This window comes from Agelaius phoeniceus, chromosome 20, assembly GCF_051311805.1.
Source record: "Agelaius phoeniceus isolate bAgePho1 chromosome 20, bAgePho1.hap1, whole genome shotgun sequence".
In the NCBI taxonomy this organism is placed as follows: domain Eukaryota; kingdom Metazoa; phylum Chordata; class Aves; order Passeriformes; family Icteridae; genus Agelaius; species Agelaius phoeniceus.
The window spans coordinates 6,195,858-6,218,912 of NC_135284.1; the positions used below are offsets into that span (position 1 = coordinate 6,195,858).

General features: G+C 52.8%; 1 protein-coding gene across 1 annotated transcript; it reads right to left on the reverse strand.

The window, feature by feature from the left end:
- Positions 1 to 1,361: 1,361 nt before the first annotated feature.
- On the reverse strand, positions 1,362 to 22,244 carry YWHAG (tyrosine 3-monooxygenase/tryptophan 5-monooxygenase activation protein gamma). Its single transcript, XM_054646813.2, has 2 exons — positions 21,974 to 22,244; positions 1,362 to 4,857 (listed from the first exon to the last, which is right to left on the reverse strand). The coding sequence occupies exons 1-2, from the start codon at positions 22,058 to 22,060 to the stop codon at positions 4,201 to 4,203; spliced, it is 744 nt and encodes a 247-aa protein (XP_054502788.1). The 5' UTR covers positions 22,061 to 22,244; the 3' UTR covers positions 1,362 to 4,200.
- Positions 22,245 to 23,055: the final 811 nt, after the last annotated feature.

Below are 23,055 nucleotides of genomic sequence, written 5' to 3' on the forward strand. Positions count from 1 at the left end.
CCACAATCTGGGTCTCCTACATCCCACGTGTCTCCAGTCCCAGATCTCCTCATTCCTGCTCTCCCACGCTCAGGGTCTCCACATGCCCTATCAGAGAATATTTGGGGTTTCCACACGTCAGTGTCACCATCCTGGGATGCTGAATCCCCAAAAAACAAGTGCACAAACACCCCCTTAAGGTCAGAGGGCAAATAGGGGCTTCATGGGCAAGAACCCACCCCAGCAGTGCAGCCCCTTGAGCCCAAGCCCTGCCCCCAGTGCTCCCCCTTCCTTCCACCCCACTGTCTGAGGGGCTGGGGGCTCAGCTCGGGGGCTGCAGCCTCCCTGGAGGCTGGAGAGGGGCTGGGTTGTGGCCCTGGGGCCATTTGGCCCCGGCTGGCCCCGTGTCCCCTGTGCCCTCCATGCCCCCGGGGCTCTGGGCAGGACTGGCCCTACATGGCCGAGGTCAGGCCCACGATGTCCCCCGATGTTCCCTGCTCAGTCAAATCCCACTAATCCCCCCTGAGTCATCCCTGGCTGACGCTGACCTGGGAGGAATCCTGCAGCTGCGAGGCCCCTCTCCGAGCCCGGGGGGCTCCCTGTGCCCCCGAGCCCCTGCCCCCCAGGCCCCTGCCCAGCAATCTGGGGTGTGATGAGTTTGGCAGGTCTCAGGCAGATCCTGGGGATCAATGGGATCAATTCCCAATCCTGATGATCAATTCCTGCTGTTGGGGGTCACTCCTGTGCTTGGGGGGGAGGGGGTTCCCGTTTGGGTGTGAGGCTTTTCCAGCCCAAGCCTCACTGCAGGGGAAGAAGCCCCCGAGGAGCATCCCCAGCCCCCTCCCCTCTCCCGTGGCCTCACCACGGTGATTTTTGCTTCCCGAAAAAAGCCGAGGGTGGAGGCTGCGGCCAGGCCACGGCGCTGGGGCGGGGTCGGGGTGTCCCTCCCTGTGTGGGGGTGCCCTGTGAGCCCCCAGCCGCTCGCAGCCCCTGCCGGGGGTGTGGGTGCCGCAGCCCCGGATCCCTCGCAGGGCGCTGAGTCAAGGCACATTTTCTGTTTATGGGTTGGCGGGGAGGGGAATATTTTTACAGCGTGAGTCACCGCGCGTGTGGCTGCGAGCGGAAAAGCATCGGGAAGGGACGGAGGTGGGGAAGGAGCCACCCAGGCACTGCTGAACCCACGGCACCCTCCCCGCGGCTCCACCGCCCCGCAGAGCACCGGAGAGGCCCCGGCCAGAGCCCGAAGCCGCGGGACGCGGATCCCCAGCGGCAGGGGAAGGGAGGTGGTGGCCCAGGAGCAGAGCCCAGGCTGTCCCCGAGCCCCCCCCGACCCACGGAGCCCCCCAGAAAGTCGAGACAAGGCGATAACAATTAAGCAGCGCTGACGTCAGATCTGTAAGTTTATTTGCTCAATGTACGACGGCTACATAATGACTCACATTCATGATATTCCATCACTGAGGAAAAACTGCTAAGAATGGTCCGTGTGTGAAATAATTCCTTACAGAAACACGGAGTTGGAAAAATAATCACTGATTAGACCTTAAAAATAGTTCACTGCATAACATGACAAAAAGCACAAACAAAGGCTCATTCAAAGAACACAGTCATTGTTCTCCTACACTGTAATAGTTATAATTTCACCATGACGAACACCAGACATTAAGATTAAGCTAACACTGGTGTTTTCTTTTGCTTTTTTTTTTCCTTTTTAAAAACAAAATCATATATAATTGCATGTCACTATAGCAACATCCATAACAGATCAGTTTGTTACGATCACTATTTGGTAGAGCAAACTTTACCCCCGAAAAAAAAAAAGGAAAGAAAAATAAATTAAAAAACTTTAAAAAATTTTTGAAGACTATTTTGTCATAGGAATACATAACATCTACAGTATAAGTTAATAAATTTCAAGCTACTGTATAGAAATACGACACTAGCATGCACAATATTGTATCAATAGAGTAATGGAGCAGTAATCATTTCACTGGAGAGACAGTATCATAGGCAAGTGCATCTCTTAAAAAATGAAAGAAACCATTCAAGCTGCTTAAAAATCAAGTCCCTGACCCCCACTCCGTTTTTAGCCCTCTTGTGCCATCTCTCCTGCATAAGTTTCCTAAAGCAGCCAGAGCAAAAAGCCAAAAAGAGTAGTAATTATTTGGGAAAAAAACCAAGAAAAAAATAAAAAAAAAGAAGAAGATAGGTTTTGTAATTCCAGTAAATCACTTCCAATTATACAGCTGGGACAAGACTGCTCACGGGACACGGGGGTCGATGAGAGGGAGCTCAGAAGCCTAAAAGCATCTCCCGGTCCCGGCACACAGCGGCACCGCACAGCCCTCGCCGCGGGAGGCTGCGCCCCCAGTTCCCTGCGGGACGCTCGGAGCAGGGGGAGCCCGGCCCAAACAAAGCCGGGCCGGGGCCGGGGCGCCCCTCGGGGCCGGCGGGAGGGGCCGGAGCCGGTTCCGTCCCCCCGGGCCCCGGCAGCGGGAGCGGCGGTGCCGTGTGTGCCTCAGCACAAGGCGCCGTGTCGGGCTGGCTCTCGCAAGGGCCGGGGAAAGCCTGGTTCCAAAATCAGCCTCAGAATCACGATAAGGATTGAATTAAAGCACGAGCGCGGTTTCTCCTCACTGCGCGGCGCTGGGGGAAGCGCTGCAGGGCGCAGCACTCCGCGAGCCAGAGAACAGCAGTGAACCTCCAACAACCATGGAAAAAATCAAAATTAAAGCTAAACTTACTCAAAATGGGGTAAGTAGTACCTGCTAAGCAATTCAGATGCCCCAACTCCCACCCCCGGCCGGATCAGACAGACTGAGAAAAGGTTTTGCTAAGAAGAGAACTAAGTTCCTGGGCTCCCGATGGTGGACAGAAATGTCTATGATTGTAGCTCTTCCCTTGAGGAATTTCTCTACCAAATTAGTGTCTAAGCTCCTGAAGTTCACTCATTACACCACAAGCTTCCCCAGGAGAAAGGAAAATGCACCCGGCTTCCCTGGTGACAAACAAGGGAGCCCTGGGTGCTGGAGATCTGCTGACAAACCTCATGGTACAGTGGGAGAAAGTCAGGCAGAGTGAAATGGCAGTGCAATCCCTGAGGAAGCAGCTGTGGCACCTTAAATCAGGATGGTCTTTTGAAATACCAAACACAGTACATGACATACAGACCTGAATGCTCTTTTTTTTTAATATTTTTTTTATTGTTTTTTATTTAAGTGGCATTTTTTTTTAAGTTTAAACACTTCCCCCTTTGTCTAATTAAGTTCTTAAACCTTTTGCTGTGGACTTAAAATAGTTGAAACAGCCGCTAGCCAAGCACCTGTTAAGCTGTTGACCAAAAAACTAGAGCAGCTTTGATGTTCCTCGGGGCGGGCGGTCTTCTTGCCTTGGGCGACACAGAATAGCTAAAGCCAGTCCACAGGCGAGGACTGCTCAGGAAGGCAAGCCAAAAGAACTAGCAAAAGAAAGAAAAACAGACAATCAAAGGCTTGATGTCATATGGCTGTAATGTAGAAATACTGTAAACTGCAATTTAGTGTTAATACTGTAAGCTACCCTAATAAATATCTCAACCAAAAAAAAAAAAAGGAAAAAAAAAAAGAAGAAAAAAAGATTGGATGGCCTAAATCCCAGGGCTTTGCGAGCCCCAAATTCTTTAGTTTTGTTGGTTTTATTTTTAATTCCTTCTCAATTTGGGGATTTGCAGCTGCGCCCTGGCAAGCAGAGCTGCAGAGAGAGGCCCCGCGACGTGGAGCGGGCACACGGCACCTGGGCTGCGGAAACAAACGCTCGAAGCCTTACTGGAACCACAGAACTCCCCTTCTTTTTTTTTTTTTTTTTTTTCTCCAAATGTTTTTGCGTTGCTTTCCTTAAAAATGAGGGCCATTCCATCCACGCAAATTCGTCTTAAAACCTTTTTTTTTTTATTTCTAGCAATAAAGTTAAATTAAAGACAGCTCCACTTGTATTAATAATCTACAGAACAGTCCATATGCCAGTGAGGCTGCTATTCCATACCAGCACAGCCAGCCTGACTTCCACTAGTGGTGTTTTGGCAAAAATGTCAACGAGGCAATCAAAGACAGGTTGTGGGGGGCCTCCCTGGGAAGGTGTCCCCTCCCTTTCCCTCCCCCACCCCGGACCCCCCCCACTCGTGGGAAAAAAATAAAGACTGCAGTAGTTAGCATCAGCGTGCGGCTGCCAGTCCATCGGGGGGGTCTAGTTGTTGCCTTCTCCGCCGTCGTCGTCTTGCTGATCGCTCGTCCAGAGCGTTAGGTTGTCGCGGAGGAGCTGCATGATGAGCGTTGAGTCCTTGTAGGAGTCCTCGTTGAGGGTGTCCAGCTCGGCGATGGCGTCGTCGAAGGCTGTCTTGGCCAGGTGGCAGGCCTGCTCCGGCGCGTTCTGGATCTCGTAGTAGAAAACCGAGTAGTTAAGGGCCAGCCCGAGCCGGATGGGGTGGGTGGGCTGCATGTGCTCCTTGCTGATCTCATGGGCTTCGCTATAGGCCTTCTCCGAAGACTCCACCACGGTCGCCCTCTTCTCGCCGGTGGCCACCTCGGCCAGGTAGCGGTAATAGTCCCCTTTCATCTTCAGGTAGAAGACTTTGCTCTCATACTGCGTCTCGCTGCAGTTCTTGATCAGGTAGTTGTCCAGCAGGCTCAGCACATCCTGGCACACCGCTTCCAGCTCCTTCTCGATCTTCTCGCGGTAGGCACGGACCATCTCGATCTTCTTCTCATTGCCATCTGCAGAGGTCTTCTGCTCGATGCTGCTGATGACTCGCCAGGACGAGCGCCGCGCCCCCACTACGTTCTTGTAGGCCACGGACAGCAGGTTCCTCTCTTCGTTGGACAGGGGCTCGTTCAGCTCCGTCACCTGTGTGGAGAGAGGGGGAGAGAAAAGAGACGTTTGGGTTAAGTCCCAGCCTTCTGATATTCCCATCACTCCTTTGGGTGCTCCTGTGCATCTCTAGAGAGGCAGGAGGAGGCAGGCAGCTCGCAAAGTCCTGCTCTGTCATCCAGCTCTGCCTCTGCTCCCATCCCAGCAGGAGCCAGCTGGGAAATTCATGCTGCGGGGTCCAGACCCGCAACAAAAAGAGCAGGCGTTGGGTTTTATTTGAGAGATCAGCATCTTCCAGAAAAGTCTCCTAGGAAAGAGATGCCTTTCACCTGTAGGATGAGATTTGGGCTTGGTGATGCAGGGGAGAGGGACAGTCAAAGCAAGAGGGAGGAGATGGTCCAGGGTTATGAGCTACCTGCATGGATTAGTGCCGCTAGAGCTACAGGGTGTTCATCTTTTCCACTTCCCACAAGCATGGGGTGCGCTTCAGAGACACCCAAAGAATCTCTGAGACAGCACAATTGCAACTGCCTCAGGCACCTGCACAGAAGAGGACTGAAGCTCACACGGTGAGGGGAAATCCCCCACATTGGGTTTTCCTCACTGAGGTTAACAGCGTTACCTGCCTCATGCACCACAAAAACTGCAAAGGGATTATGGAGATGATGAGCACAGAGCTCCCTCAGTAACTTGGGAAGCACCACTTGGTATCACAATAATCCCATTCCAGCTCCCACAACACCATTACTGCCTAGAGCCACCTGGGCAGCACCTTTGGCCAAGACTGCAGCAGCTTCCCAGCCCCGGGAAGGAGCAGGAGGAGCCCTTGCAGCAGCCAGGACACCACGCAGCAGCTGCACACGGCTGCTCCCCCGGGCTGGTTACAGCTGCCAAGTGCCACTTTGAGCCTGGGCATGGCCACTGTCCCCTTTCCCCCAGGACACACCCTGGGCACAGCCACCTGGGAATCAGGCCACCAAAGCAGGAACCTGTGAGCCACCTCAGGGCAGTAAAGGATTAGGTAATTGTTTGGATGTGAAAGGCTTCTGCAAACACTGAGTCACTTTCACAAGGATCTGTAAGGACAAGGTTTGCTCTGGGCCCAGATAACCACATTTATGGTGGGGAGCAGGAGGCCAAAGGCCCAGCCCAGGACCTCATTTGAATGGCCTTGAACGACTCACAGCTGCTCACACCATATTGACCTGCACATTCCAGAACATCCACTCCTCCTGCAGCTCTTCAGCCATGCTCTGGCTAATGTCTCCTCCCAAAACCAGGCCACAGCTAAGCCTGTTTCCCTCACAGCAAGCAGAGTCTCTGATCAGACCCCCTCCAGCCCTTTCCCTCAAGGCAGAGGCAGCAAGCAGACCCTCCACTCCCACCCCTGCTGCTGTGTGGATCTGTGCTGCTCCACAGGATGCTCCAGAGCCTGGCAGAGGACCAGCAGCCCATTTTCTATATGGAAGAGGGTCTTCCTGTGCAAACCAGCACAGCTGCTTCTGCTGCAGGGTGAGAGACAGCCGAGGCAGCAGGGAAATGGGTGTCACATTAATGAGGGCAGGATCTCCTGGGACTATCAGCAGCTGCCAGAGGCACAGGACAAAGAGCACAGAGCAGGATGCCAGGGCAGCTGCCAGTGCTCCCGCCCAAGGTAAGCAGGGCAGCGATGCCATCCCCAGCTCCCAGTGCCAGCCCAACCCTCACACCCCTCTCCTGGCCAAGACAACAGTGACTGTTTAACCACAGGGCCCCGGGATCCCTGTGATATCCTGCCTCCTGCAGCAGGGCCAGGCAGGGCCCAACCACAATGTGCCCAAATACCTGTGGTGAGACACTCACACACTGCCTCCAGCCTGCCTGCTGTGCTCTGCAGTTTTACAGAATGTCTCCCTTCGTTCTTCCCTCTCAGTGACACCTGCACAAACACACAGTAATCATTCTGTGGATTAAAGACATCTTTGGGAGCACAAGCAAGGTGTCCCCCTGCCCCAGAGCTTACGGGTTGTCCGTCCTCAGAGATACCAAAGACTCCATCAGGTTACCTGGGGGCTTATCCCACCAAAGCTGCCCTGTTTTGAGTGAGGGATTTGGAAATAGAAACATCCAGAAATCCCAGCCTGAGTTATTCTCTTCCAGCTGTAAATGGAGTGTCCAACACCAACAGCCATACAAGAGACTCGCTGATTCCAAGAGTCTTCTGTCCTGCCAGGGGTTGTGGAGATTGATCACCAGATGAAATTTTGCTTTTAGCAAGATGCTCCCTGAGAAGAGACACCAGTTCTGAAGTGAGGAACAAGCAGGTGCCCCACAGCCAAGTCTGCAGATACCTATCACTGCAGGAAGAAGTAGATTTACCTCCTCTCACCAGAAGAGTCTTGCTGGAGGACAGATTTATTAAAACTACAGGGAGTTTCGTGGGATTAGCTTTGCCATAAACATTTGAAATTCGAAGCTATTAAGGATTACGGAGGAAAGTTGCCTGTCAAAATCCTTTCAACAAACTGGCTGACAGATGGAAGGTACACCTGTGGAGACAGCAGATTCCCCTAGGGAGCTCACAGGGAACTTGTAAAAGCAAGAAGGGAGCCTTGTTAACCATATCACTGCTTTCTAGCAGGACCCAGACTCCCAGGAAGGAGCACTGCAGAGACATGGCCAAGATGTGACACGGGTGGGGACAAGGACCACAGCCCTCAGCACCAGGAGAGGGAAGAGGCTGTAGTCCCACACATTTTAGTTTGCAATTGAGCTGAGGGAGGAAGAACAGAAAACCATCTGGCTCTTGCATTCCCAGCAGGAAGAAAATGCAAGATGCCCAGGATACAAGGTATCAGACAGCAGGGCACACTGAGCTGCCTTATCAGAGTCAGAAAAAGGCAGAAAAGATGTATCCCAGGTTCAGCTGCCTTTGAGGACATCTCTGCCCTCAGTCTGCCCAGAGCTGCCTGCTGCCCTCCTGCCTGTGCTGGCATTTCCTGCCACAGCCCCCTGCCCACTCCAGACTGTGCAGTCACTGTCACTCTGCTCTTCCACAGCACTGCACCAGTGCCCATCTCCAGCAGAATCCACTCCAACACCTCTGCACCAGCCTGTCACATGCACGTGGGGCTGGGCCTTCTCTGCAGCCTGTGCTGCCCAAACAAATGCTGAGGGCTTTTTTTTCTTACACTGCAGGATACAGAAACAAAGTGAGCTCAACCAAGCCACTGGCTAAACAGCAGGTTCTGATATACTGAGTTTGTAGCATTGCACTGAATGCTTCTGATTTAACATCAAATAAGGCAATATCCTGCATCAGGCCTGGATCACATTGCAGCAGTCACATTATGGAAGGGCAGAACCTTCCCCCTTAACTCAGACCCTGAAGGGGTTTCACCTCCCCAGAGGGATCAGGTCCCCTGATGCCATTTCCAGCACTGTTACATGGAGTCAGAGACTTCAAATAGCCAAAGGAAAATCCTAGTTTGGCATTAGGAGTGCTTGGCAGGAGCACAAAGCCATCAGGCCCTGCCTGCAGTCTACCTGCTCTTTGGGAAGCTCAGTCAGTTTGGAGTTGAACTTGCCTGGCTGCCAGCAGGGAACAGCAGAATTTGCTCTGCAAATCCCAGTAACTGTCCAGCCTCATCTCACTCTTGTGCTCATGGAGACCAGGGAGAGGGGCAGGGGATGCATGAGCCAGTGTCAAGTCCTGGATGTGGCACAAACAGCCAAGGACAAGGAGCTGATCCAATGGTGGAAAGTTGATAGAGGAAAGTCATCTGGCTATTCTAGAAAAAAAACCCAGGAGAACACACCTGCCAGGAGCAGACTGCACAAGGACACCTAGGCAGGGAGTGCAGGGAGCTTGACATGGAGCAGTCCATGCTGCCAGGCTCTGGCTGGGAGGCACATTCATCACCAAGCTGAAGGACACTGCCACTTCCAGTCTCACCAGTTCTCTGATGGCACAGTGTCTGCACCACCCAGACTCCAGGGCCCTTAAGCCATGGGGAATCTCCCTGAGTTCCCATTGCACAAAAATTACTGGAAGTTTAGGGTTGATACTGCCTGGGAGACCAGAGGCTTGTACAAATCCAAGCCCTGTGATTTGCAACAAAGCACTGCAGAGGCAGCACCATCTCTGAGAAGGTTCTCCTGATTTCTCCACTACAGCTGGAGCTCTGACTCAGCACCCTGCCCAAAACCTGGCAGGCTCCTGGCATGCCCGAGGATCACATTGCAGCCAGGCAAGCTTCAGCCTCTTGAGGAGAAGCCAGGGAACAAGCAGAACTTTACCTGTCCCTGATGTCAAGGTATGTAAACTCCAAAAGCCCAAGGGTTGGTTCTACAGCACCTGCTTTCTGGAAGTATCCTGATTAACAGGCTTTGGTGAGACCCACGGGGAAGGTTTGCTCCCAGAGAACAGCAAGTTAAGTTGGTTAGGGGCTTATTCCAGGAGTCCCATCCTCCACTTCTCACCTTGCATGAGTAGGTCTGAGTATACATCAGGAAATGATTGTTTTTGAGGTCCCTGCAGTGACTGCAGTGAAGATCCATCACAGGACTTAGCTCTACCTGTTTATTCTTGTACACTTTTCACTTAGTTTGATAATTAAGTGCCCACCCATTTACAGCTTCTGCCTGGCTTTGATGTCTTATCTTAAAGCAGACAGCACTGGCAAGCTGACAGGACCCAGAGATCCTTCCCTGGGGAATACCATCAACATCTGAGAGTTTAACCCATGTTATAAACCTCAACACTTGCTCTTCTTATTGCTTAAAAGAGAATCTGAGTCCTTCAGGACAGCAGACAGCTACAAAAGAGTGACGCTTTCCTGGAGAGACAGAGACAGCCATGAGAACTTCAAACTGTTCACTGAGAAAAGCTTTTAAAGATCATCAGAGCTCCTCTCCTGCCAGGATACACAACATCCATCTCCCCTTCAGCACTCATGCTTCCTGTTCTATCTACAGCTCCTGCACCATGTAATTAAATTTGTTATCTCTCCACACAAACCCTAGCAAGTGCCTTGTTTTCCTTCACATGCAGCTCGTTAGCCTGAGCACTGGCCTGAAGGTCCCCTCCTGTGTTTCATTTTTTGAAAGGCCAATGTGCTTTTGAAATGATGTTCTGACCACTGAAACTCCTTCTTGATCTGTAGCCACTGGCAAGGGGCAACCAGCACACAACCCCTCCAGGCTCGAGGAGTGAAAAAGGTCACAACACCTGCAGATATGTCACCTGCCCCCATCTCCAGCTGCTGTCTCATGCTGGGACCCCACCACCCATGAGCAGGGACAAGAGAACACAGCCTCAGGCTGCGCCAGGGCAGGTTCAGGCTGGACATCAGGAAGAATTTCTTCACAGAAAAGGTTGTCAGACATCAGAAGGGGCTGCCTAAGGAGTTGGGGGAGCCCCCATCCCTGAAGTATTGAGGAAATGACTGGACGTGGCACTAAGTGCTGGTTGACAAGGTGGTGACTGGTTAAAGGTTGGACTCTGTAACCTTGGAGGTCTTTTCCAACCCTAATGATTCTGTGTCAAGACCACCTTCAGCAGCCCAAGTGCTGTCATTTTGGAAGGTCATGACTGACATTCTGGCTGTTTTTTCCTGTCCCCAGCTCGCCCTAGCTTGAAGAAATGGCTGCCCTCAAGTACAAGAAATTGTCACCATTACCCAGCAGCCTGGTGAGAGTCACGACTCGATGTCACACAGCCTCACCAAGAGCAGCTTCTCCCCAAGCACCAGAGTGAGCTGTCCTCCATCACAGCAGTGGGAAAGATGCTTTTCTTAAGCACTGTCCTACTTTGGCGAAGTAGGCGTGTGTTAAACCAGACCTAAATCTAAAATGTTCCCAGATTGGTTTGGGTTCTTTTCCCTGTTGCCTTGCCTTCGCCCCCATGTCACACTTCCAAAGTGGAAGTCACACCAGAACTGCTTCTCTCCTTGCTGACCCCTTCTGCTGTCCTCTGCTCATGTTTTAACTCAGTGTGGCCAGGGGGGTTTTGGGCTGTAGGTCAAACCCTTCCTCTCATCCCAGACAAGACCAAAGAAAAGCACGTGCAGGCTGTGGGCAGACGCAGTTCCCCACTGCCTTCTCCTCTGCCTGTTTCACTATGAATAATCCCCTACTAGTTCCTGTTTTCTAAGCTGGCAGGGCCAGTTCACATCACAGGACAGCAGCTGAGGGCACATGGGATGGTTCTGTCCTTACATTTCAAATTGCCTCCAGTGCCTCAAGGACCAGTGTCTGCAGAGAACTGTTTATTGCTTGCAGCCCCACTGCATCTCAGAGGCTACTCAGGCGCTCCAGACACCAATTAGGATTTCTGCATGTTCCTACACTTAACAGCAGCTTTCATCCCACTCTGCAACCTTTATTACTTAAGGCAACTTTGAACCACCCAAGACAAAGTCTTCAAACTAGGAGATGTGGAAACCAAGAGCTCATTTATTTTATTGGCCTTTGTAGCTTAATAACTACATGTGATTGCACTGCATTCAGGTTTGATCGGTCCTTGGAGCCTGCAGACCTCCTGCTCTAGTTTCAGTGTGGCCATCATGGATTTCAGTTGGAGAAAAAGCAAATTTCAGCTGCTTGGGTGATTCTTGCACATGAAAGGTTGAAGGGAGCCAAGCTGAGAACACCAGTAGGAGCAGCAGAGCTCTGAGCTGCTCCATTTTGTGTACCAGCCCTTATCTGCAGCACTGCAGTCCCAGCACTTGGTCTAACGACTCTGGGTTTCTTTCCACCACAGAACACCTGGGTGCCACTGATTTGTGTCCCTGACTTCTTCCGCAGCCTGTGATAAGGCAAACACGAGGGAGCATCTGCCTGCCATGGCTATTGTGGACAGAGAGCAGCCCAGACACATCCCAGTAACCAAATGGAAGGAAAAACTCTGGCCTCCCAGCTCTGTGTATGTTCAAGTGTTTTACAAACAAATGTTCCAAGGACTACAAACCATTTCTGAGTTAGCATTGCACAGTCCTGTCGCAGGGAGCTGCTCCTCTAGCCAGCATGTGCTTTTTGAGCCAGGAAGGAATTATGCTCAAGTTTTCTTGTTTTCCTTATTAACACCCTGATTCCCATTAGCCTTACTGACAGGCTATTAAACAAGATGAAAACTGGCTGGAGGACAACTTGTTTCAGCATCTTGCTGCCACTACCTGCCTGGTGCTTATTAAAAACTCTCGGGGAAAATGATTGACCTCTGTTGGCCTAGTGCCTCCCAGCCACCAGATGGAGAGAGCAGCAAGTCCAAGCACATCAGCCCCAGCATTTCAGGGGATTGTCACTCAGGGCTCATCACACTGTCCCTGGCAGATGGGATACCAGCACCTTTGCCTGCTAACTACAAAGCAACAGAAGGGATGCCAAGCTATTCCTTCCCCAGGATATGGCAGGCTGGCAGCATCATCTGCCCACTGCTGTGTTCTGAGTGCCTCAGCAGCAGCACAGGATCAGCACCACCCTTCTCCATCACCCAACAGCTTGGGGAGCTCTCCTGCCTCAGATTATCTGCTCTGTTCCCTGCTGACAGCCTGGTCTCCAAGCTCTCTGCTAAGCACGTGGAAGATCAGTGCCACAGCGTGCCACTGCTGAGAGAGCTCAGATGTGCCCCTGGAGCTCACAGCAAGTTTCAGGAGCTCAGAGTTGATCCGTTGATCCTTTTGGAAGGAGAATGACAATTCATGGTTGCTACAGGCTCTTCTGGGCTGCATTAAGCTTTTCCAGGTGAGAGCTGAAGAGCTCTTCAAGAGTAACTGCAGCTCTTTCCTCAGAAGCATTTCTGTACAAGTTTAAAGACTTGGGGGTTTTTAATTTCTGTTTAAGCATTATTCCTCAGAAGACTCCACCTACTCACAGGCTTTTGAGCTCAAGCAGCCATTCACAGGATGGCTACTGGACATTTCTAGAGTCTTAAGACTTGGTCCACGCAGAGGAAGATATTTTTTTTTCTTTCCAATTAATGGTAAAACAAACCCAAGCTAGACAGATTTCAGCGACTCTAGATAAATGCACCAAGTTTCATGTGGGGAGGGTGTTTAGTGCTGCTGGGAGCATTAGCTGCTTAAAGATTTACCTCACAGCTTCCAAGGGTACTAATCTGGCTCAGATCTTAGTGCTTTCCTGCTCACCTCCAGCCCCAGTGCCAGGCAGTAAGAATCCTGCCACCAGATCATCAGATCCTCCCCAGAGCATCAAATGCCAGGCCTTGTCCTTCATCAGGGGCTCTGTGCTGCCTGTGCCCATGACCTCTGCCTAGCTGAGCCAAGAGAGAATGCATCATGTGCCATGGGCAGGCCACCCCAAGGCTGAGAGCAGGTTCTGGTTGCTGGGAGAGCCTGTTCCCAGCTCTGCTGGAGCAGGATGAACTGGGCAATTCCTGTCTGCTGGTATGGCAGAGCCACTGCTGCCATAGCAGCTGCAAGCTGCTGCTCCAAAGGGTGAAATGGGAGAAGCTGCAGCCATGCAAAACTCCCTGCAGTGAGCATGCACGTTTTTAGCTGCTCCAGGTCACTCCCACAAACACTTTGGGAGCACCTGGTTGTTGCACATCAAGGTAAGATTCTGGAAATATTAAAAACAAGCACCTGACAAGATTTTTGCTCTAGGTCTCTTGGTCTGCAAATCTAGCAGTTCCTTGGTGTCTCAAACATGTTTGTCCAGATTAAGCAAGAGACTTCCCAGAACACCCAGGTGGATTCCTGCATGCCAGCTCCACGATAGGTTTAATTTCTACATCAGTGAGTAAGGTGATTATGCCTCCAGATGTACTTTACCCTCCCACTGCTTCGGGGATTTTAGGCTTGATTTTACACACCTCTAGCAAAGACAATTTTATTTAATTTCTTAAATGAACTTGCAGAAAAGAAGAAAGTCAAGTTTTTGCTCTGGCAGCTTTCTGGAGCACTGTAACTGATTTTAAATGACAAGGAGGGTCACTATCCTAGATCCAACTGTTAAACTCCCCTTGCCTGGCTGCAGCCATCCCCTCCCAGCCTCTTCTGAAGCCCAAGGGACTCCCACCACAGATTTGATCTCAGTTCATCAGAGGTGACAGAACCCCTCAGGTGCCAACATCATCTTGACACCACCAAACACAAGAAGCCAAGCTCCTAAATTCTAGGTAATGAAATATTCACCCCATGTAACAAAGCCCAACAGCATAAACAGGCAAAGCTCCAAGGCCTGCCCCAGCTGGGTGTAAATCAAAGGCTGTTAATCTCCCCCAGGTTCTCATTCACTGCTGCATTAGCCTTTTACAAGTAGAGATCTCCTACAGCAATTGTTGAGCATGTCTGTTAGCACATGGCACAGCAACAGCTTCTCCACCTACTATTAATAAACTTGATGCTGCTGAGCACCACAACTGTCCAAACAACGTGTCCATCAGCAGCCTCATTAGCACTGAGGCTCAGACTTCTCACTGGTGTTTTCCTGGAGCCTTGCTGAAACCATCTCAGAGAGGAGTCAGAAGCACACTGACACGCCAAGCAGCTTTGCTTGGTACGTAAGCAAAGACACATCCCAAGCAAGCCAACCCATCTAGAGAGATCAGAGGGAATTTGCAAACAATTAAGGAATGGTTTGCACTTGGAATCCCTGCAGACTTGGGCTCGTCCAAGCACAGCTGCCTCCAACACCCATACACGGACTCAATTCCAACATCTCCTTCACAGAAGAAAAACATTAAGTACTCTAATCCCTAATCTGGGGATCACTTTAAGGGAATCTCACGCCATCATTCTCTAGTCACTCTCCTACTGCAATTAACTAATGCACTGCCCCTGGTCACTAGATCACTAGCTTGGGGCCAAAAATCAGGTTTGTTTAATATCTAATTGAGCATGTACTGGGTCATGTCCAAGATGTGACTAAATCTGGGTTAGCACAGAAAAACCTCAAACTGGGGGAGGTTTGCCCTTAAATAGGCAGACAAAGGCTTTTGTTTCACCACTACATGAAGGCTTTGCTTTTGAGAGACAGTCTTGTCAGTGTTTCCTGCAGCACAAGAATTGCTGCCTCATCATTTCAGCTCCATTTTCCAGAATTTACCATTTCTGAGTTTTTCCAGACTATACCAAGATAATCAGCATGAGACTCCAGAGTGAAGATCAACCCTTATGATTGACCAGCCCCAGCAGCTCCCAGGGCTCCAGCCCACAGAAGTGGCCAGAAAGATGCAGCAGCTCAGCATCACTATCATTGTGCATTCAGAAAAGATGGACAAAGCCATCCCACTGCTGAGCTCCTCCCCCAGAGCCATGGGTGGGAATCCCACATCTTGGCATCTGGATTCTGAAGCAAAGAGTCAGACCTCTTACTTAAAACATGAAATAAATTTAAACAGCAGAATTGAAGTAATTTTGTTGCCATTTTCCTTCATTTTAGGCTGGGAGGAAGGACTTTGCTCATTAGATCAAGCAGACAGGGGGAAAAACATTCCCACAAAGCTATTTTATTTGCATGAGGAAAGAAGAGTTCCCTCACCTTCGATGACCAAAAACTGCACTGGCAGAAGCACAGGCAGAGCCTGGCAGCCAGCAGCCACAGCAGAATGTTTTATCTCAATGCCACCAGCATAAAACCAGCCACCACCATTTATCTGGACTGCTTCTTCAAGACAAGCCAAAGTTCAGAGGCTGACAGACAAAGCCACCCAAAATCCAGCAAGGTGACCAATCCATTGCTACTTCCCCTTGTTTTAGCTGGTTTCCAGGCTATTGCTGCCCAGCAGTGACCATCACTAGTCAAATCAATACTTCTGTTTTCACTCAATTTTTGCTTCCCTGAAAAGGCAGTTGCCATTTTGCAGAAATGGCAGCTGCCATTTCTCTGCAGTTATGTGACTCTAACACTTGGGGAATAAGACTTCAGCTAAGGACCAGCTGGGTTAGTTACCTGTCCAGTAAAGAACAGAAGTTGTTGAAGGCTTTCAGCTTTCCAGAAGGAAAAGAAAGACTTGACCAGCAAAGGGAAGAAGGTCTAAGCTGGCTCCAAACCAGTTAGCACAAAAATACTCCTCCTTTGGAAAAATCTGTCATGAGCTGCAGAGCACTGGAGCGTAGGAGAACGCCTGGAAGCACTGAGGGTGCAGCACCACCCAGAAACAACCTCAGCCCTGCCTCACAGCTTTGCCACAGTGAGCTGGAAGATGATGCCTGGATCCTATCAAGGCTGTCAATGGAGAAACGCTTGGGAAGCCAGGCAAATCCTGTTCCACTGTGCTTTGGACTGCAGGTATTGGAATATGCATTCACATTTTGGTGGCAGCTCAGGAGGCTGAACAGGGCAGAAAGCACAAGGCAGAGTACTAAATGCCTCAGGCATTGACCCAGCTGAGGAAAAGCTCCCTCAGGTCAGACTGGAGGCATTTTTCAATGCCTCCTTCCCTGTACCTGCCTCTGAACAGCCTGGTGCTTGGCTGGGACACCGAGCAGCCAGCTCTGGTCTGAACTAGTCTGACAGTCCTCATGGCTCTTCCCTGCCAGACTGGAATTGAGCTCCCAACACACCTCTGCCAAGGAGAAAGCAGCACCAACAAGTTCAGCAGTGCTCCACATCCAAGGACACGTCTGAGCTCAGACAAAGCCACCTCCCAAAAAGCAGCTGGTTACTCAAGCACTAGCAGCTGGGACACACAAAAGCTTGGATTCTTTTTTTCCTAAATATGTACTCTTGCACACAATTTCTGTGCATGGTTTACTTGGCATGGAGCTGCTCCAAATAGAAGCTCAAGAGTTCAGTGATAGAGTTGGTGCATTAGGCCCTGCCAGATGTGTCACCATCCATGGAGTTTTGTCCAGATGTGGGGTCATGGCTACCACTCTCCTCCCCAGCCCCTGCTCCATCAGCTGCACCCTGAGCCCTGTTTCTCCTTCTGTCCTCAAGAGCAACAGCTAGTAGATCAATTCTAAGCTAGTAGAAGTATCAGGCTTTGAAAAATCCTTGTCCTTAGGATTGTGACTTTGGGGTCATTGTGACCCAGGCCCCCCATAGGCTAATGGGGTCCATCAGGACACTTTTACTCCACCTCCCTGATCTTAAGCTTAGCAAGGCTGAGACTGCTTATTCTTACTTGGAAAGCCAAGCTGAGCATGCTCCTGAGCAGCACTAATGCTACTGGCCCAGGCACAAGAAAAGTGGTTCAGTAATACACATGAAGAAGGGGAAAAAGTAGAGTAGGGATCCTCAAATTAAGGAAAATCTTAATTCTACCAGCCACAGAAGCTGAGGCAGAACCATGTTTTTCACCTCCCTGATCAGAAACCAAATCTCAGCTGCAGGAGGCACAGGGATACACCACAGTTATGTGGATAACCCTCTTAAAAGCACCATCCAGAACATCCATGAGAACCACTAAAAGGATGCCAGAGGCATCATCCAGTTTCCAAGAACAGTGTGTATGTCCCTAGATGCTGGAGTTTTCAACCCAGGAAACATTTCTGGAGCTGAAGTTCTGTGGTTGTCCCTAAATTGCTGTTCCTGAGCATTCCAGCAAGCCCAAGCACACATCATCATTGTCCAAGGAGTTGATTCCAGAGAGCAACTTTGGGATCAGCTGGTGAACACAGCTGGGGCAGATAGGGTTTATCCACTGACATTATGAAGTTTATTTGGTGTACTAAAACAACAGAATCTCCTGTGAACCAGCCATCTTTTTACACAAGAAGCAGCAAAGAAAGGTGGTTGAAAAAAATTTAATAAATCAAGACAACTCCCACCAATCTTTTTGCACTTTCATGGTTAGACATCCAATAGATCTACTGAATAAGCCCAAATAATCCAGGGGTTCATGGAGAGCCCTTGCCCAAGTTTTAATGTATTCAGCTGCCATATTCTCCACCACAGTCTCAATATCACTTTTGTTTAGTTCAAGAAGAGATATTTTGGGTCCAATCCACCTTGGATGCCACACTCGGCCAACTAAGACACCCAGCATGATCTTGTAAGTCAGTGACTCTTCCTTAATGGACTAAATAAGAACTCACAGGAGCTCAAAGAGGAATTTTTAAGAGCTTGATGTGCTGAAGACTGGCCAGTTACTGTGAGCAGTGTCCACTGCAGTCACACACAGGGCACATTGTGACCTATCTGTGGCTTAGGAGCAGATGTGACTCAGGCTATGGCTACGAGGTCCCAAGGCTGAGTCACACAGAGACAACCCCACACTGTGAACCTCTACAAGGTCAGAAGGACAGGAGCCCCTGACAGCCACCTTCCTGTCCTGACCCCATGGACCTCCAGGAAGGAAGCCCTGCTCATGAGTCAGGTTGTCTGCAATGCCCAGCACCACTGCAGTCCAGCAGTGCTCTGCAGGCACCGTGAGGCTGGGCAGCATTCAATCTGCCTGCACAAGAGCATCGATGCTGCCATGGCATGCCAACAGCTAATGACTGCACCATCCACCTCAGCACTGGGAATGCTTTCTGCAAAGCCATCCCCAGCCCCCCTGGGAAGTGCTACTACAGCAGCTCACACTCCTTGGTCCCCTCCCACCATCACAGATGGCCTGCCCAGCATTCCTCCTGGAGAAGCCTTTCCACCTTCACCACCCTTTTGTCTGTGTACACTGCAAGCAGAAAGCAGCTAATCATCCCTGCTCTGCTTCCTGGGGACTCTCCAGATAGGCTGCATTTGTGTCACTACCCCTTTTCCAAGGGTGATCCTGCTGTCTGTGTGAAGCCTTGCTATCAGCACTGATAACTGGATGTGGGGGATGATAACCTGCCCAGCTGGTGACCATCACGGGAGAAGCCCACATACCCCGTGCCAGGGAAGGCCTGCACTTCCCCATCCTCATGCTCCTCCTCCACCCACAATGGCCATTTACTGCACCAAGCTGTGCTGTCTGAAGCTTGGAGCAGCCATCTGCTTTCCAGCATCTCCAACAGTCCCCCCTTCACACCCACACTTGGTGGTCCTTGCGTGCAGCACAGCCATGGCCCTGCTGCAGAGGTTGGGCCCCCCAAAATCGAGCAGTGCTCCCCTCACAGGGGACAGCCTGACACCTACACCACCCATAGGTGCAGCGCAATAATCCTCCCCACACACTTTTATTGCAATCATTTTGTTCATTCACCTGCACATCCCCTCCACGTAAAGGTCTGTGGGGAGGCACGTGCTGTGCTCCCTGGGCAGTGCTGGCCCAGGGGCTTGGCAGGGCTCCCACCTCCGGAAAGCCTCCAGCAGCAGCACTAATGGATATTGATCCCCAGCCCTGGCGTGGGCTCCCACAGCAGAGCTCTTCCTGAAGCTGAACCAGACAAAAATGCATCCTGCTCCAACCACCAGCACTGTGGGAAGTGAAACTCCAGCAAGCACGCCAGCCCAAGGCCAATGTCTGACCACACTGGGGACCAGCAGAGAGCTTTCCTGTCCCCCAGCACCTGAGAGGGCTGATGGTACCCCCAGACAGCACTGAGGTGACCAAGGTCATGAAGACATACCCTGGATCGATGGGCCCAGCCCTGCACCCTTCCTGGGTGTGGCATCACCTTCTGCTCCCGCTGCTAGGTGAGGGATCATCTGTTGTTTTCAGAGACCTCCCCAGTAAACCTGCCCCTTTTGGGGGCTGAAGGAGCAATCCTGCCCCTGCAGCAGCAACACAACTGCAGGCAGCAATTAGGGGCACTGGCAGCTAGCACTTGCAAGAAGGAAGGAAGTAGAAGTTATTATATATAAATATTATTTTTAAGAAACTATTGCAATCCCAGACATCCCTAGATGAATCAGCAGACAGCAAGAAGCCCAGCACACCATTTCCATTTTAAACCATTAACACATCCATTCAGCACAGGTTCCCAAGCACACAGGGCTGAGGCTGAACAACCCATGTGAGGCAGCCGCCAAAATGCAACGGTGAGATGAAGCTGCTGGAAAAACGAGCCTCTTTAATGCCCATCACTGCCACGACAGGTTTGAAAGGAGAACCATCCAGCATTTCTCAGCAGGGCGCTAGGCAGGGCTAGGTTTGGAGGGCAGGATGGCTCTGCATCACCTTCGCTAGGCGCAGCCCGCATGCTCTCTGCTACCGCCTGGGTGCATTGCAGCTTGGACCATGGCATATGACATCACTAGGCGTTGCTACGGAAATGAGTGCGAGGTCATCAGCCTCCCGCACAACCGGGGCTGGGGGCTGGGCAGCGCACGGGGGACGGGGATAACCGGCTGTGACACGGCTGTGACATGGCCGTGGCCGCCGGACCGGCCGTGCCGGAGCTGGGGCAGCGCGGTGCTGAAAGGAAGAACAAAGCTCTGCCTTTTGTTTGCTGGTGAAGGGAGGCGTCAGCGCTCCCGCTGGGGATCGTTTCCTTACGGCCAAACTACCCGGCAGCTGATAAGAGGCGTTAGCCCGGGTTACTGTTTCACCAGGGCCCGTAAGGAAAAATCACACGTACGAGCTCTTAACAGCACCTGGGGTTCGAGCACCCAGCCCGGGGAAGCAGGCTAAGAGAAATTCACAGTGCAACGCGGCTGTGAGTCCCGGGCATATCCCTGCTGGCTTTGTCACGGCGGCTGCATTATCCGTAGGAAATGAGCTGTAGGATCTGCTCACACAGCAGGCTTTGCTTTAAAATGAATAGATGCCGCTATCAGAAAATGGTATAAAAGCCATAGAGCAGCAGAGGGACAGCCCGGCTGGCTTAATGTGATAATATCTCGTTCCGATTATCCGTATTTCATTCCTTGATAAGACATCTCCTCCCTCCCCGGGCTCGGGCTGTGACAGTTTTGTCTGTTTGATAAATGCAAGGTTATTGACAAAATGGTGCAATATGGGCAAACAGAGCTGCACCCACGGCAGACTGCGACATTCCCAGATCGGCATTCACTTTTCATCAGCCGGGGAGGACACCCCAGCTCCCAGCAAAGGTTCAGACCTGACTAAGAAGACAAACATAAAGAACAGTTTTCCCCTTTAAAGCACCCCCTCCCTCCCTCCACCCAGTCTAGCCTCTCTGCAATATGACAAATGCAGAATCTTCTGGAATGACTTGATCCTGCCTCCCACGATTGCTTTGTTTGCAAGATCAGATCAGAGATATGTTTTTTTTTCCCTTCTTATATTGTCAAAATGTCAGTATTGAAAGGGAGCGTTCAGTGTCACAAATCAGATCAGCCTGCTATATGCAGAGTCTTTATTTTAAGAGCGTGAAATGAATACAACATGACTCAATTCATAAATCTCCAACCAAGAGCAGTAAAAATAAGAGCTTTGACAGTGAAAGGGCTGCCGATCTTTGGGGTCAGGGGCGCACACCAGCCCCGGCGACCACGCGTGGGAAGGGATGCACGGGGAGATATTTCGGCAGCGGGGAGAGATGTGCACGAACCCCCCCCGCCACACCGGGTCCCCCCCTTGCCTCGCCCCCCGGGGCCCCGAGCCGGTGTGACCCCCCCGGGCAGCGCCGCAGCCCCGCCTGGCTCCCGTGCCCCGCCACGCTCGGGCAGGGTGGGGAGGGGGCACGGGAGGGGGCCTGGGGCGGGGGGAGAGCAGAAATGCGGCTGGAAGGGGATGTGGGGGGATGTGGGGCTGCGGAGGCAAAGAGCCCCGAGGCAGAGGAGAGGATGTGGGGGTGCTCTAGGGCAGGGGAGGGGGATGCGTGGGGCTGGATGGGGGCAGCAGGGCAAAGCGCGGGGGTTTGGAGCAGGGGAGGATGGGGGGCGGCTCTAGGACAGAAAGGGGGATGTGTGCGACTGGGTGGGGGCCCGGGAATAAGGGAGAAGATACGGGGGGGGGTTTAGGGCAGGAAAGAGCGATGTGTGGGGCTGGATGCGAGCCCCAGACCAGGCGAAAGATGTGGAAAGGGGGCTCCGGGGCAGAGGAGCAGGATGCGTGGGGCTGGGTGGGGGCCCCACTGCAGGGCAAAGGATGCGTGGGGGGCTCTAGGGCAAGGATGGGGGTCGGGAGAAAGCAAAGTAACCCTGGATGGGGAAAAGCGGCGGGAACGGGACTCAGCTGGGGGTGTCGGAGGGCGAGGGACCGGGGCCCTGACACCCCCGCGGCCCCCCGGGCCGAGCCCACCACCCACCGCGGAGAACACGCGGGAAGGGCGAGGGGAGGGCGGCCCCAGCGGGGCAGGAGGAGGAGGAAGGTGTGCGCGTGTGTCTATGTGTGTGTGTGTGGGGAGCGCGACGGCCGCGGGACGGGACTCACGTTCTTCATGGCGGCCGCCATGTCGTCGTATCGCTCGGCTTGCTCGGCCAGCCGGGCCTTCTGCACCAGCTGCTCGCGGTCCACCATCTTCGCGGGGTCCGGGGGGGAGAGGGGCGAGGAGGCTGCGGGCTCCGGGAGGAGGAGGAGGAGGAAGGAGGAGGAAGAGGAGGACGAGGAGGGCGCGGCGGTCTCGGCGCTGCTGCGGCTGAGGCGGCGGCGGCGGCTGCGCCCGGTGCTGTGCGCGCGCCGCGGGCCACCACAACCCCCCTGCGCGCGCCCCGCCCCGCCCCGCCCCTCCCCCGCTGCCCCGCCCACCCCCCGCCCGCGGAGCACGACGGGAGATGAAGTCCTCAGGATGCGCAAGCGGCGCTGAGTTCATTCAGCCCATGCTTTCCTTTCAGAACTACATCTCCCATCGTGCCCCGCGCCAAGGCTCCGGCCCCTGGCCCCCCTGGGCCCCGCCTGTGCTGATTCACCGGAGCCCGGCCCGGGTGGGCCGCGGAGGGCGCGGCCGCGCCGGGAGAGCGGGGGGGGGGCCCGGGAGGCGCCGTGGGACGGGCGGCCCTCGGGATGGAGCCGCGGGACAGCGCCGGGCACGGGCCCACGCGGGGCAGGGACACTCACAGCCTGGTCCCGCTCGCGGCCCGGGAGCCGTTCCAGCATGGACGCGCTCAGGGCGGGGACGCTGCCACGGCCCAGGCACAGCCCTGGGCTCAGTCACAGCCCAGGCCCGCTCGGAGCCCGCACACACCGCACACGGCCCGTCCTCACCGTGCCCACTCATCACCCAGGGCCATAGAGAGCCCACAAACACGGCCTGTGCCCACGGAGAGCTCACACACGGCACACACAGCCCATCCTCACCGTGCCCACTCATCACCCAGGCCCATGGAGAGCCCACACACGGCCCGTGCCCACTCACAGCCCATGGGCACTCACAGCTTGGAGCCACCCACAGGCTGGCCTCAGAGCCTGGAGCCACACACAGCGTGGTCCCACACGTGGTCAGGCCCACTTGTGGCCCTGACCCACACAGATCCTGATCATACAACCTGAACCCACCCACTGTCCAAACCCACTCA

Excerpts from the sequence above, each read along its gene's own strand:
- YWHAG (XM_054646813.2), bottom strand. The coding sequence starts at position 22,060 with ATGGTGGACCGCGAGCAGCTGGTGCAGAAGGCCCGGCTGGCCGAGCAA. Across the intron at positions 4,858-21,973 it reads TGGCGGCCGCCATGAAGAAC|GTGACGGAGCTGAACGAGCC; the intron begins GTGAGTCCCGTC and ends CTCTCCACACAG.